General features: G+C 36.4%; 2 protein-coding genes across 6 annotated transcripts; one reads left to right on the top strand and one right to left on the bottom strand.

Annotated features, from left to right (window-relative positions):
• Window positions 1-5,097: 5,097 nt before the first annotated feature.
• On the top strand, window positions 5,098-12,944 carry LOC113331528 (UDP-galactose/UDP-glucose transporter 3-like). 4 transcript variants are annotated; one of them, XM_026578237.1, is made up of 10 exons: window positions 5,098-5,337; window positions 5,843-5,940; window positions 6,026-6,156; window positions 6,464-6,494; window positions 6,954-7,057; window positions 7,362-7,483; window positions 7,655-8,050; window positions 8,731-8,799; window positions 11,316-11,451; window positions 11,532-11,927. In XM_026578237.1, exons 1-8 carry the CDS (start codon window positions 5,234-5,236, stop codon window positions 8,735-8,737), a joined length of 993 nt encoding a protein of 330 aa, XP_026434022.1. In that variant the 5' UTR covers window positions 5,098-5,233; the 3' UTR covers window positions 8,738-8,799; window positions 11,316-11,451; window positions 11,532-11,927. The 4 variants fall into 4 exon arrangements, with proteins under 4 accessions (XP_026434022.1, XP_026434021.1, XP_026434023.1 ...); XM_026578236.1 differs by lacking the exons at window positions 11,316-11,451; window positions 11,532-11,927 and adding an exon at window positions 12,924-12,944; XM_026578238.1 differs by lacking the exon at window positions 11,316-11,451 and having other exon boundaries at window positions 11,536-11,927.
• LOC113331526 (transcription factor MYB124-like) lies at window positions 8,992-13,652 on the bottom strand. Of its 2 annotated transcripts, none has more exons than XM_026578234.1 (12): window positions 12,880-13,652; window positions 12,737-12,783; window positions 12,587-12,643; window positions 12,425-12,497; window positions 12,121-12,176; window positions 11,848-12,027; window positions 11,591-11,775; window positions 11,156-11,298; window positions 10,855-10,997; window positions 10,487-10,770; window positions 10,240-10,388; window positions 8,992-9,747 (listed from the first exon to the last, which is right to left on the bottom strand). In XM_026578234.1, the coding sequence occupies exons 1-12, from the start codon at window positions 12,958-12,960 to the stop codon at window positions 9,637-9,639; spliced, it is 1,509 nt and encodes a 502-aa protein (XP_026434019.1). In that variant the 5' UTR covers window positions 12,961-13,652; the 3' UTR covers window positions 8,992-9,636. The 2 variants fall into 2 exon arrangements, with proteins under 2 accessions (XP_026434019.1, XP_026434018.1); XM_026578233.1 differs by having other exon boundaries at window positions 11,156-11,301; window positions 12,880-13,651.
• Window positions 13,653-15,291: the final 1,639 nt, after the last annotated feature.

The raw sequence follows: 15,291 nt of genomic DNA, 5'->3' as shown, positions 1-15,291 counted from the left end.
AAACATCTCAAAATCAACCAGTTTGCGAACTAATCAAATCAATTCATGTACGTGGGTTAGTAAGATATTTATTCATCAAGTATATTAAATAAGTCAAAGTTCGTATATTGACCAAATTAGTTCGTGAACATTAACATAACTTGACATTTGTTTGTTGCAATTTTTATTATAATATTAAAGTCATACGACATTGTCTCAGTAGATAGGATGACACAGAATATGAGTATATTGGATAGTCAGTCTTCACATTCCTTTGTTAATGAAGTCCTCGTATATGTCTCTATTTTTCTTTAGTCGTTAATCTTCAAGGTCGATTGGTGAATCATGATACTTAACTACCATGCTCTTGCTTCAAAAAAAAAAAAAAAAAACCCATGCTCTACTCCTATTTCGAGACTGACTTTAGTAGACTATAAATCAATATATAGTTTTGATCAACTAAATTTGACAACAAGCTTGACATACCAAAACTTGTGAGTTTGATCGAGAAATTCTCTAACAGTGTGGTCCCTCGATGTGTGTAAGAGTCATAAATGAATTGGGTTGCAGAAGTCATCATATCGGCGAAACCATGTCTTGACGGTGACCTCTGTTAAGGGATTCACATGAGTGGGTCAGATTGGCTGTAAGCACAGAGATACTGAGGAAATTGAGTAACTAGGGTTGTTTATTCGGTGTTAATTATACGAGGTTGCGGTAGACATTTGTTTAGCGACTTTATAACGAGAGTATTCAAAACTAGACTAGGTCCCGACGTATTTTTGTCAATCAATTTTCCTCGTTAATTAAATCTTGAGTGTGTGTTATTTACTTTATTCAGTAGTTATATTTGTTTAGCTTTATAATTAAAGTAAATATACTCATATGTTAATACCATGTTGGTATATCTTATAAGATGTTCTTCAGTGAATTTAGATTACTACCAAGAACACCTTGTTGATTTAATCTTTAATCTCCGTAAGATCGAAAAGATTTTACAAGTGTATCTGATATGGGTCATTGCAAACGAATTGGTGGTGTACTCGTTACCCTTTTTTTTTCTCGATAATCTTGAATATGCATCTTGTCAAGACTAGCTCTTGCGGTTTTAATATCTAAACATACGTATTGATTTTACAAGGTTTGTCCATTCAAGTTTACGAACGCAAATCTTGGAGGTGTACTAGGTATACCTTCCTTTTAAGCTTGCTTAGTTATAACTATTTAACTAAGGTTCAGCTAGATCGAATTTTCTTCCCTAGACGAATGTTCGACTAATTATCTATTTTTTTCGCTGCACCAACACTAAATGTACAAAAAATCATCTATTTTTCTGGATTCTTAATATATTAATCAATTAAAACACAAAATCAACAAGAGTTTGTCGAGAATTACCAAAAAGATTAACTAATTAGATTGGATGTGTTACTGTTTTTGAATTTGACGCCGATCAAATCGTTTAAAGTTCGGAAAGAAGGAGAAAGAAGTAAAAATTAATCAAGGTATTTTGAGATGGCTGAGTTAAGGGTGTAAATTGGGCAAGATCTGACAGTCTAACCTGTTTCTTAATCCAGGACAGACCGGACGAGCTTCATATCCAACTATACAAAAAGCTCGCCAGACACTTATGTTGAAGCCCAAAGCCATTTCCATTAACCAGACTAGGCCAGGCATGCCATATAAACTAAGCGATTTTTATATCTTTAATGTTCTGTAATAACTGATTTAATACTAATTTAGAATTTAGAAATTGAATGAATTATAGTTTAAAACAATCTTAAATTGATCTTCTAATGCAGAATAGGAATGAAAATAAGTATGTTAACCTTTATAGTGAACTTTAACGTAAAACTAAAATATGGTTTAAAAAGAAAAACATAAAACTAAAAGTTTTAATAAAATTCAAACCCGTACCAAGTCGAATTGTTTGGTTTGGTACCAAACTAAGCAATAAAATTTTGGAAAAGTTCGACCTGCTTATTTAAGCTAACCAGAACAGACCAACGCCCATAACGAGCTATAACAGCCTTTGGACTAGGGATGAGCATTTGGCTCGTAATCCGCGGATTTAACTTGGACCAACCGTTCTTTTGCGGATGGATGTCCGGACCGTTTGTTAATGGGTTGGATGCAGATGAAATTTCTGAAATCCAACGGATAACGGATCGGGCCCGGATGCATCCATGAAAATCCGTTGGACATCCATATCCGTTAAATTAAGGGAATTTATATAGTTCTAGAAAATACTATGGATCATTTAGGATTTTTTAAGATGTTTGTTTGGGGTGTTGTACATGGCATTTTTATATTTGTATACATATATAGGATGTATATGTAGGTTTTATAAGGAGTCATTTGTGTTAGCTTTATTTTTTTACTATAAATTTTAACTAAAACAAATCCATTGGATTATCCGCATCCAATTCGTCCATCCGTGCATCCATTGGATGCAAATCCGTTGGATCTGGATTGGATGCGGATGCCGAATTTGAAATCCGTAATGCAATGGATTGGATGCGGATGAGGTGAAAACTGTTCCATACCGACCCATGCTTAACCCTACTTTGGACTCCTATGGGTGCAAGCAGGCCTAGGGGTATAGGCAGATTGAGTATTTTCGGGTATTATTTAGAACGATTTTTTAGGGACCATGGTTTTTTTGAGGGGACCATGGTTTTATTAGGCCACCTTCCCTATAGTTATACGGGGTATCCTAAAGCATTGAAATGACTAACCTACCATTAACCTAATTTAATTTAAAACCAACCCAATAACCACCTATATATATATATAACCACCACCTCCCACCATCGCCGATTACCACCACCACCAACCACCGATTACCACCACCACCACCGCCGATTACCACCAGCACCACCTCCGGTTATCACCACCACCAACCACCGATTACCACCACCACCAACCACCACCACCACTATATATATAGCTTAATTTAAAACATTAACAAAGATATTCTCACAAACCCATTACTTGTCATTCGTTTTTGGTTGAATAAATGAGAAGTAATCATTAAAATGAGTTGAAAATGGAAGTTGCAGAGAGGTTTAATGGAGTTTTTTTTTTTCAGAGAAAAGTTCGGTTATCAAGAATTAATTTTTTCTTAACCGAACTCAGAGTTCAGTTGATTCGCAAAACAATACTTTTAACCGAACTCCTTGTATTAGAACAACACAAGTCCATAAGTTCGGTTCCTTCGCAAAAATAAGGATATCACCGAACTTTAGTTTACGAAAATAATGAGAAGTCCACAAGTTCGGTTCGTTCGCAAAAATGTTAAGTTTTCTTTGTTACCGAACTCTACCTTTGAAACTTCGTAACCGAACTCTACCTAATTCGCCAAGAAATACATTTCGTAGTAACCGAACATTTGCCTAATTGTGTATATGCATATATAAGCCCAGTTCGGTTGATTCGCAAAATATGTTGAAGTTTGCGAACCAACCGAACTTCTAACACTAGGTTACTTTTAACCTGCAGTTCGGTTGGGAACTTGGTTGCGTTGAAGTTTGCGAACTAACCGAACACACAAGATGTACCCAAATAAATTGTTAAGTTCAAAGTTCGGTTACCTTCCATTTTATCCTAGGTAACCGAACATTACACTGTACGACCAAAACCTCCATTAACGAGCGAGTTCGGTAACCTGCGTGTTTGGAAAACGTAACCGAACTACACTTTCAGGTGTGTTCGGTTACATGTTCTTGACATATGGTAACCGAACTGGCCCAAATCTACATAAAAAATTTCATTTTTTTTGAAAGTTTGGAGCAATTCAACCAACATTATCTAAGTTTGAAGCATACCTGGGTACCCAAATACCTTTCCTCCGGTTGTGGTTGGTAAAATCCATCGTTTTTCATGTTTTCCTTCTTCATCTTCTCTAACTTTACTCTCTCAATAATTCTACTTCTTAAAAAAAACCATCTGATTTTTTAATCTCACAAATTATCTTTAACTTAATCATCTCACTAATCATTACACTAACTATTATTAATACTAACTAATCATCATCCAAAATTAATCAGGAGGGTAACTTTAGGGCTGCACATGGGTCGGGTTTGGTCGGGTTTGGCCTCACCCACCACCCGACCCACTGCTGGTGGGTAATTGAACTTTTCACCCGCAACCGACCCACCATAACAATGGGTCGCTTTTCACCCGACCCACAATAAGGCGGGTTGGGTCGGGTCGGGTGGTGGGTTACCCGTCATAACTTGCAAATTACTTGTATCATGATAAATGAAGAATTACAGAATTCAAGTGTAGAAAATTAAAGTTACTTAAAAATGAAGGAGACAAATATTTTCCATAAACTTCTTTGTTAACACCTAATTTACTACTAGGGGTGGGTAAACCATTTCCGACGAGGCATGCTGATCAGCTGATGAAGCAGCCATTAATCAATTTAGGGAAGAAGAGTCTCCGTGACTCTGTTTCTGAGAAGAAGAGGCTAAAATGATAGGTGTGGGCTGCGAGTGCGATGCTTAGTTAGGGTTAGGTATTTTATTTTTTCAATCAAATGGCTGAGATTCATTCTAGGATAGAAAATCTAAGGACTAGCATGCTAGGGAATATTGGACGGGTTGGTGGGTCGGTTCGGGTGAAGGAAGTTCCTACTCGCAACCGACCCAACATACGGTGGGTTTTCACGTGCCTCACCCATAGTCGACCCATACCTAGGTGGGTCGGTTCGGGTTCGAGTATTTTTTAACGGGTGTGAGTCGGGTCGGCGGGTCGAGTCGGTTATGTGCAGCCCTAGGTAACTTAAATATTAATATAAATATATAGATAAGAGGTGACCTAGATTTATTTCTAATATTTTTATCCAAAATAAGATCATGGTCCCCAAAAAACCATGGTCTCAAAATAATCGTTATTGACGTGAACTAGACGCCCTCTTGCAGTTGCTGGACCGTTCGTAAAGATCCACTCCCGTTTTTAAAAGGAAACGCGTCTTAACAGCCAATAGGAATTCAGAGTTTTTCGTCCTAACCAATAAGACATCACCACATCAGCATTTGAGTGTAAGCTTCCCGGTCCCCGTCTCGATATAAAAACCCAACCATTTTTCATAATTTCGTTATTTCTTGACTTGCATTCTCCTTCTTCTTCCATACTAAAAACAGTTTCTGCGGAATAGGAGTTGGAGAACGAGAGAGATTCAGTTTGATTCTCTCTCAGCAATCTCTTGCCAGATCTGTACATTTTTGTAGAGTGATAGTTTGAACCAAAAATGGAGTCTCACGGTGGAGGAGCCAGCCGTGTCATGGTGTTGTGTTTCTGCATCGCTGGAATTTGGTCAGCTTATATTACTCAAGGTGTTCTTCAAGAAACTCTGTAAGTTATCCACATAGCTAAAACTAGTTCATAATTATCTTTCCCGTCTCTCTTTGTGTCGTGTTTTTTTCCTTTTAGGGATTATTCTTTTACAAATTTCATTGTTGCCATGAGAGTGAGATCTGATGTTTATCTGATATGGGTTTCTTTTCTTTTTCTCAAAAAGAGAAATTTGCAAATTAAAGCCTTGAATTTTGAGAAATGCAGGCATAGAACTTATGCGAATGAAAATAGTAATAGGTATTGGGAAGAAATTGAGAAATGTTTTAGTCTTTGAACCTTGAAATTAGCGTTTGAAGTCATGTTGAAAGTAGGTTGGTTAATCATTATGTGGAGATATACATGAGAAAGAATAGAAATGCCTGTGATTTGTTTACTAATTTGATTTGCAGTAATGATCTTTCTTCTTATTTACTTTGTTAGTATGTGTGCATTTCTCACCCAAAAGGATTGTTTATGCCTAGAAACATAATACTCATTTGAATATCTTTTCGATGATTTTCAGGTCCACTAAGCGCTTCGGCCCTGACGGGGAACGTTTTGAACATCTTTCCTTTTTAAACCTTGCACAAAATGTAGTTTGTTTGGTCTGGTCATTTATAAGTAAGTCTGGATATTCACTGTTTATTAAATCTTCAGTTGATTAAGCTAGTATGGAATTTACTAATTCACGAATGTATGCGAACAGTGTTAAAGCTTTGGTCTGGAAGTAGTAGTGGTGGTGCTCCATGGTGGAGTTATTGGAGTGCCGGTATCACAAACACAATAGGTCCAGCTATGGGAATTGAAGCTCTGAAATACATCAGTTACCCAGCACAGGCATGTTTTTCTGATTGCTTCCTATCACTTTTATATGCTTTACTCATTTATGTATCTTCAACATTTCTTATATTTTATTGATGCAAGGTAATAAATTGCGAAGGTGTAATTTCACAAATGATTATTTACAAGTTTTAAAGCGGAATACTGGAAAACAAAACACGAGTTAAATGGTTCTTTATAAAGGAATGGCAGTTTTAGAATTAAATTCGTATATGGGGTTCTCTTTTATTCTTAAACTGCGCTGTTGTTCAAATTTAGAGAAGCTAATTATGGCATCTCATTCAATCTTCTCTTGTACATGCAGGTCCTAGCAAAATCGTCAAAAATGATTCCAGGTAAGATTTCTCGTGCCTAAGTTCTTGTTCTTGTGATTGGTTGAAGTTCATTGATAATCACTCTGGATATATATGGTTTTATTGCGGAAATGAAACCTAGCACACTTGCAAAAACTAAGGACCAGTAGAAAACAAATACGTAAAATTTGTCCATCTAATAAAAATAAAAAACGTTTAATCATCTTTTATCACATGCAAAAACAATAGCTAAATGTTTTAGGCTATTCATACTATTGTTTTCTTGAACCAATGACTGAATGCTAAGCAAGACTGTCTATTCATGTTTATATCAAGGTGGAGGATTCATGTGATCTTGTGTATCTATTTCAGTGTTTTTTCACGAATCTGTTGGCTTATATTGAGACTCAAACTCAAACCTTGTTATAACTTTCTCATTCGAGCTTTTTGTGAGAATAACTACTCACATTATTGACCGCTGCAAACTTTACTTACATGCAGTGATGTTGATGGGCACTCTAGTCTATGGGATCAAATACACGTTGCCTGAGTACGTATGCACCTTCCTTGTTGCTGGTGGGGTATCAGTATTTGCGCTTGCAAAGGTGAGGACCATTATGTATTTTAATTCTTAGAAATGTGTTAACATTGTCTACCTAATAACTCTTTCTGTTAGTTTTCTGGAGGTTTTGGCATTATGCCCCATTTGTTTTGTTTGTGTTTTCTGTTTTCTTGTTTGTTAAAATTCTTGTTATAGCCGAACTTTTCTAACAAGAAAACTTGTACAAGCTTACTAGCTAATGCAAATGTTCTCTTCTGATCAGTAAAATAGATGTTTCGCTTACAATATTTGGAGACTAGGTTTTATTTTCTTCTAAAAATCGTTCCTTCGGTTTTTGTTTATGGCAGACTAGTTCAAAGACCATAAGCAAGCTCGCTCACCCAAATGCCCCCCTTGGATATGGGCTATGTTTTCTGAACCTGACTTTTGATGGTTTCACAAACGCAACACAAGATTCTATCACATCAAGGTATGCCGATTCAAGAATATAATGTTTCGTAGTGAGGCTTATTCTGCATCTAAAATTGCTAAATCATTTTTTTCAAGTAGTAACAATTGCCGTGATGATATAATTCTGCTTCAAATCCTTAAATATTCCACTAAATGGATCAACATCACTAAACTTAGATTTTATCCTCAGGTACCCAAAGACGAGTGCATGGGACATAATGCTGGGAATGAATTTATGGGGTACCATATATAATTTGGTGTACATGTTTGGTTTGCCGTACGGTAGTGGTTTTGAGACATATCAGTTCTGCCTAAAGCATCCAGAGGCAGCATGGGACATTTTCCTCTTCTGTTTGTGTGGAGCTGTTGGTCAGAACTTCATTTTCTTGACAATCAGCCGCTTCGGCTCCTTGGCCAACACCACAATCACAACAACCCGCAAATTTGTAAGCATTGTAGTGTCTTCACTGGTGACTGGCAATCCACTGTCAGGGAAGCAATGGGGAAGTGTTATGATGGTCTTCTCTGGGCTATCGTACCAAATATACTTGAAGTGGAGAAAGATGCAGAAAAAGAAAAAGACCACGTAAGGATTCAATATTCTTACTTTTACCAATACATTTATCTAATTAAAGCCTTTTTTAGTATCATTCTGTTAGGGTATATGGGTAAAAGCCTAAGGTGTTCCTTATCCCTGAAATCTTAGATAGATTTTGCTACATGTATAACATTAATGTAATCGAAAATTGACTATTGTAAAACCACAGTTTTGATATCGGAACTTCTTTTGGTAACATTTTTGTAGCAACTTTTTTTTTGCAAATTAATCAGTGTAAGTTATAAATGCTACAAGTTGTGTTTTTGAATGTCTTATATTGGTTTTTCAGTGCCGGTTTCTTTTTTTGCTTGCTCAGAAGTGGTCATTAGAATTGGGCAGTTCATTATTCCTTGATATTCATCACAATGTGTTTAGCGTATACAATTTTCTGTTAAAACCCTTTCTGAGAAGATGTGAAAGAAGTATTAGTAGTGGGATATGGCAAGATTTTAGGTTGTCATTGTGATGTGTTACTAACTTGCTGCAAATCAGTCTTTGAAACTGTATACTTTTTTGTAAATCTTGGGGGCAAATTGGTCATGTTACGGTAGGACCCTTCCCCCAAGTTGATGAGTGCTCTTTTTGTTAGTGTTTCCCTCTTTTTCATCTAAAACATTTTGACCACAAGTTCTCACTGTCTCTCAAAACCCTTCATTTCCCACAAACAGAGTATGACAAGGGACATGAGGAGACCTCCTAAAACCAGGAGAAAGCAAGAAAGTTGTTCTTCTTCACCTGTAAGTGAAACCACATTCTTCTCTTACAGCTTTTTTTTCTTCTACTAAACCTCTTTTTCTCTTTAATAATGATTTTTTTAATACATATTTTGGATGAGTTTTTGTTAGGGTTTCTTCAGATGTGTCTTAGAATCGGAAATTGTTTTGTTTCAAGTTATGTTGATAACATGCATAGTGTTGAAGGAAAACAAATTGTAGAACAAGAGCTTCATACACACAAAACCAATATAACATACTCCATTCGGAAGTTACAGCCTTCTTCTTACATCCCTCAAACAACCAGGAAAATACAACACAAACTAAATATTCTTCTTATTCTATACCTTCTCTGCACCCCGAAATAAAACCGAAAATTGACGTAGCTTTCAACTTCTTGTTGATTTTTTCTCCCTTGATTGAATGGGAGGTGTCTATCTATTTTTGTAATTTAGTTACACTCTTAAAAAACCTAGTGACTCTATAGTGCTTGATATGTACATACTCATATCACGGAAAATCTGGATACAAATTAAACCAGAAAGACATCTTCGATGGGAAGATTCGAAAGATTAAAAGAATTAGGCAAAACACACTGATACTCAATGCGGGTATTTTGAAAGGTGTTCGTGTGTCTGTTGATTAGCAGAGACAGAACACACTATGACTGAAGGGTTAATGCAGATCATAAGACACCTTTTTGATAAAATCAGGCGAATAATTGTCTGCGTATCATCAAAAATAAACTCAATCGAAAACAGATTAAAAAAGGACTGTATATGGGAAATTGAGTGCTCAGAGGATGAGCTAAACTTTTTCTCCATCACAAGGGTTATAGGTATGAGAAATTGGAACTGGTTATTAGAGACTTTGGAGGAGGGATCTTTTGCATGGAGGTGGTTGGGAATGGTTTGAACTTGGGTTGGGGGGTGATGATGCTGAACCAAACGTTTTCAGTAAGAAATTTCTTTCCTGAAAAATACACGACAGAAAAAAAGGGAGTGGTTAGTATCATAATGAAACTTCTGAGCTAAGAAGCACAAAAAAATGGATTTTGACAATTCACATTTGCTCCCGATAGAAAGCGTCTCCTGTAAACAAGTAAGCTACAAAATGCAGATACCATTACTCAAATGTCTAAGTTAGGTGATCTAAGTGGCATCTTACTCACTCTAGTCCAACACTACTGCAATTCTGATGTTAAGCTCGGATTGAAGAAGAGCGATTCAGATGTGAAAATACCTACTATATTCTTGAATATAAAAAGACATGCCCCAATGCTACGTAGTAGTTAAATCTCGGTAATGCCGCAAGTCAGTATTGAAGACACATTTCTATTTTGGACTTGATAAAGTTTAGCTAGTTCATTCTTCGTTCATTTCCTATGCGATTTTCTGCTTAATATGTTAGTCCATCTTAGGATGCTAAGGGAGATGTGAGAATTTTAACAATCAGATGACTTACACTTTCAGAAAATAGTGGGGTTGGAATTGCTGCTCCAAATGACCGGAAAAGTGGGGTTACTTTGACTGGGGAACTGAATTCAGCATTTGACATGGCAGGAACAAGCTGATCAGTTCCTTTTGGCTCAGTAGAGGACGCTAAGAGTTCAACTGCATTAAGAACAAAGTGTTTATTTTTCATAGTGACAAGAAAATTATAAACTTTGGAATACTGTTGAGAGAATATGTACAAGGCTTTAAATAATCACCTTGAGTAACTATCGTCCCAGTGTGAAATTCTTCCAAACCACCTGCATCAGCGTTATTACCTGCCCCAACATTGGCAACTCTAGAGCACAAGAACCCATCCTCACCACCAGTACCATCACTCTCTAGTAATGTAATGGACTGTGGTTCAACACCAGTAGCTTGGTATAATGAACAGACCTCACCCTGAGGTAGTTCAGTTTTCTCGCCTGCTGAATGAGACTGGAGTGTTGATTCTGTGCTGTTTCCAGAACTGCCTGAAGACTCCTCGTGTAAATCTTGTTGTCTAAATATTAAAGTAAAAATCAGACAGATGAAAACGGTGCAGAATAAATATATTGCAACTGCTATAGTTCACGATTCTGTTTACCTCCAGTGTAGGTGGCCTCCAAAGGTATTACTTCTCAAGTCCTCTATCAATTCCTTCAAGCCTTCTAGGTGAAAATCTGTGTCTGGCAACTCACTTTGTAGTTGATTGCTTTTGTGGTTTCTGTTTAAGAAGTCTTGAAGTTCCTGAATCAATGATTTGACAAACATTAGAAGACACGCATAAGTCTGTTCATCTTTATCATTGTATAAACTTTTTATTTGAGGCAATGTCCATTCGAAATCTATGGATGATTTCGGTAGGTTGCTTTACAGAAAATGCAACATCAGTTTACTATCATCACCTTCCACGCATTATCAAGACTCTGATTGTTTCCCTCTGAATTGACTTTTGCTGCAAGCGAGCTGAGCAGTTCTGCTTGTTGCATTAAAACCGTGATCCTTGGATCGTTCCGTTTAAGAAATGTAGCTTGATCATTACTTTTGCCTACTGTTTTGCATCAGCAAAGTCAGCATATTGGTAAGGGAAAGAAAGAACAAAAACAAAGAAAACCTGTCAAATGAGAAGTATTCACTGGGGAATTTCCGTTTTTTAAAGCATATTCAATGAGGAAATGAAAAAGCAGCAGAGCTCCTTCCAGTATGCGAATTTATTCATTTCAATTTTAGGCAGAATAACACTTGAAGTTCGGTTACTAATACTTCTGTTTTCAATTTTAGGCAGAATAGCATGTTCTATGGATGATGTATCTAATCGATCTTAAAAAGCTGGAAATTACCATCAGTTGATGTTACGCTAATGGTGTTGCTGACATGTTGCTGAGTTGGCAAGTCATCAACCCCATGAGACTTTGGAAATATTACTGCAAAGGGTGGTCTCAGCTGTTGAGCTTCTGTCGTCCCACACAACCTAAGTAATCTTCCTTCATGGTCGCAATTTTCGGTTACATCAGAAATGTTGGTCCTGCATTAGAACACATTATAAGTGACATTTATGAAATATCATAGCTAGTTGCTTCCTGCCTTGAAATATTACCTCATCTTCTTCAGAGGTGCAATAGATTCAGATGTTCCCTCTGTAACAAGCCCATTTTGAAATAAAACCCTCTTATTATTCGGGTTGGTGCATAAACTTTTGTTTTCTTTCAATATCGTCTCATGCTTCGCTCGTTTCTTGCACAGGGTAGTGAACCGATTCTTCACTGCATTATCCGTTCTGCATCAAAAGATTATTTATTTAAGACTGCTGCACTAACAAGAGACTTTCTCTGGAAAATCGGAGATTTGAACATAATGTTTAATAGTTTACCTGCCTGAAACTACCTTGGCAATTTCAGTCCATCTGTTGCCAAATATCTTCTGAGCCTGAAACATAAATCTTTGTAGTTAGACTAAAGCACAGTTACATCATAAAGATGGAAACAACAAAGGCAACACTCATGTTAAAAAAACCCATCATCATGTGGAAACATCATAAGATGCTTTCAGAACTAAAAAGCAACCTATAAAAAAAGATACCATTCATGATGAAGATTAAAATCACAAGAAGATCATGTGGTTTATGGACAGAAAAAATCAACAGCTAGTGGAACTTTATCTGCAACCCAAATTACCTCGCACAAAACCATGTCTTCCTCTGGTGACCAACCTCCTTTCTTGAAATCTGAATTCAAGTAAGTATACCATCTGCAATAGTATTATAAAAATCAGAAATCCCACTAAACAGATTAAGATTAACAGAAAGGAATAATTTTATTGATAGTTTATTTGTTTACCTTCTTCTGCACTGTCTGGTTGTTTTATCCTTGAATTTATTCGCAATAATAGCCCAACTGCACCGGAAAAAGCAATCAGAAGTTAATTCTGAGAAATGAAAATCAAAAAAATGATCGGAAGGAAAAATGAACAAAAACACTGAATAGTACTTCTCAGTTCCATTGATACTAATTTGCTCCCTTAAGATATCATCTTCCTGCATTTAATTAATTTAGATAAAATCAGCCGATTAAGAACTAAATACAAAACAGTAGAATAAAGAAGAAGAAGAAGAAGAAGAGGTGTAGTAGACCTGTTGAGTCCAAGTAACGATATGTCTTTCTTTCTGTTTTGCAGATTTGGACTTGAGATTGCGAGTTTCTTGATGCTTCATGCTTGATACTGATTCTTCTTATCTTTCTGTGTCACTTCTACGTTTCTTCTTATTTCTTTATCATCAATAACCGGCATATTATTGACAAGCAAGGCTTATGAAATAACAGAGAAAAGAGACTCATTTGCGATTAGACTACTGTACGATTCGCAACTGGTGACAAGGAACTACTACTGTTTTAGCTTAATCGTTTCAATATTCCTTGAAGAAATTTACATTGGATTCTATCTTTTTCAATCCAAACTTAATCCAATGAAAATTTCAGATTCTTGATAGAGTTAGTATGCAACGGTTATAAGCTTCTCAGATTGAATGAACGAAATCGACAGCAATCGCCGTCTATGAAACTGGTTACTAGTACTATCTATCTGTAACCTACGATCTACTAAACTTAATATTATCTCCGGTAGATATAGGTGGTATGAATTTATAAAATCATGATGATCGTCCACCCTTTTTACAAATTGATCATTTCGTAAAAGGTAATCTCTGTATTTCTACTTGAAATCTTTGTAGACCGGAGAGAAATTCGTAGCAGAAGAATGATCTCAGATTGCTACTGTGAAATAGAACAAGGATACGAGTTGAAATGGGTAAGGGGGGTACTACTGTGTGCATGTGAAGTACTACTAAAGATGGGAATCGTAAAGTTAAGAGAGCTTTTTGGAGTTTGTAATTTTTATTTTTCTGAGATGAAAAAGGAAGAAGGGTTAATCTTTTTAGGTTTTTGTTTTGGGGGCATCTGTTTGTATGTTTATTTATTTAGTTAAGTTTGGTTTTTTGCGCGCGTATGAGGAGGAGTTTGAAAAAACGCTCTGAAATCCACGAGAATATTAATGATCCATAGACTATGAGCAGTAGATGAGGGACTTGTGAGGTAAAATCATCATTCATACTGTTTTTAACGACAGATGACGTTCTTCGTGACCCCTCCTCCCTCCCTCTTTCACTGCTTTTCAATGCTACTATCTTTTACTTTCTCTGTCCATCACACACAACACACATTATGGATGGAAACACACAACGCTCCCTCACACCTTAGTTTACTCTACGCTCCTCTCTCTCTTTCTAACAGTATCGGTGTTTACTCTACATCACGGGGATCGTACAACGACCAAGTGTCGGGGGACATGTATGGATCCAGACATCCAGCTCTATTGGAAGTTGACCATTATCTTAAGTACCGAACTAGCTTGTATTTTATTAGTTCCTAAAAGGTTCTACCGAGTACTACTGACTAGCTAGTATTTAAACCTCGGATACTATCATGTACAACGGTTACTGTAGCAGTTACCATGGAGATTTTGGATTAGTGTGGGGTGACAGTTGACCAAGGCTCTGTCTGAATCTGAACATGTTGTGCACAATATACGATGTTGTTGTGACTAAAATTCCCTCCCTAGTACTCGGTTTCTTTCTGTTAACGGTTTGTTATTTTAATCTGGGTACGTGGATAAAATGTCGGGAATACTTGCTTGGACTGTTAAAAGTATTTGTGCACGGTATTACAGATCGACTTCCATTTTAATAGTGTAGTTTAAAACATGACCGTTATAATGAATCCACCATTGTGCGCTTTAATCTGACATTTTCTGTATACTGTTATTTTGGTTTAGTAGTAACTATTATGAACTCTTGTGCAGTGTTTATTACTTAGATTGATCTGTTATTTCAACCAGTCGGAATCTGGATAGCCTAGCAGGCGCTACAAGGAGTACTCTAAAATGTAAGTGCAACTTACTTTTGGAATGACAGTGACCAAGTTTATGGATAAAATATTGGATCATTTATAAAAAAATGTCACCGTATTAAAATCCGGATTTAGAGTATTAACCGGAGATTTGGAACTGGACATTGACATCTACCTAACTATACTTGTGCCTCCTCAAAGAACAGAAGAAAAACATATTAATATACCTACACAATTTTATTGAAACACATAAAATGTATTAATATAATAAAATTGTTTGTTTGTTGTCAAATGAATAACCAACTGTTCTAGACGAACCGAGGTAGAAAACAAAGAGAAAACCCGACACATCTGAGACTAGCAGGGGTCAGTTTTTGTGTATATCTGATTTTTATCTATAATTTTTCAACCTTGATACATAAAGCATTTTTACCGTTATAATGGTCTCATGAAGAAAGTGTTAGGATCTACTACGACTAAGGTTTTTCAACTTTAAGATTCAAGTTGGAAAACCATTGGTTATTCCACTGATTTAAGTTGTGGATTAAGTGCTTGAACGTAAAGTTGAATTAAGTTTTCTGCGCCAAACCGTTTGGCGCAGAGAAATTTTACCTTTGTGCCCAATTATTGGGCACGGAGAA

This window comes from Papaver somniferum, unplaced genomic scaffold, assembly GCF_003573695.1.
Source record: "Papaver somniferum cultivar HN1 unplaced genomic scaffold, ASM357369v1 unplaced-scaffold_125, whole genome shotgun sequence".
NCBI classification, from domain to species: Eukaryota; Viridiplantae; Streptophyta; class Magnoliopsida; order Ranunculales; family Papaveraceae; genus Papaver; species Papaver somniferum.
Note: the sequence above shows the minus strand (reverse complement) of the source record. Positions and strands in the feature narration are given on the sequence as shown.

Excerpts from the sequence above, each read along its gene's own strand:
- LOC113331528 (XM_026578236.1), top strand. The coding sequence starts at position 5,234 with ATGGAGTCTCACGGTGGAGGAGCCAGCCGTGTCATGGTGTTGTGTTTC. Across the intron at positions 5,338-5,842 it reads GGTGTTCTTCAAGAAACTCT|GTCCACTAAGCGCTTCGGCC; the intron begins GTAAGTTATCCA and ends GATGATTTTCAG. Across the intron at positions 5,941-6,025 it reads TTTGGTCTGGTCATTTATAA|TGTTAAAGCTTTGGTCTGGA; the intron begins GTAAGTCTGGAT and ends GTATGCGAACAG.
- LOC113331526 (XM_026578233.1), bottom strand. The coding sequence starts at position 12,960 with ATGAAGCATCAAGAAACTCGCAATCTCAAGTCCAAATCTGCAAAACAG. Across the intron at positions 11,776-11,847 it reads GCACCTCTGAAGAAGATGAG|GACCAACATTTCTGATGTAA; the intron begins GTAATATTTCAA and ends GTTCTAATGCAG. Across the intron at positions 11,302-11,590 it reads TAGCGTAACATCAACTGATG|TAGGCAAAAGTAATGATCAA; the intron begins GTAATTTCCAGC and ends GATGCAAAACAG.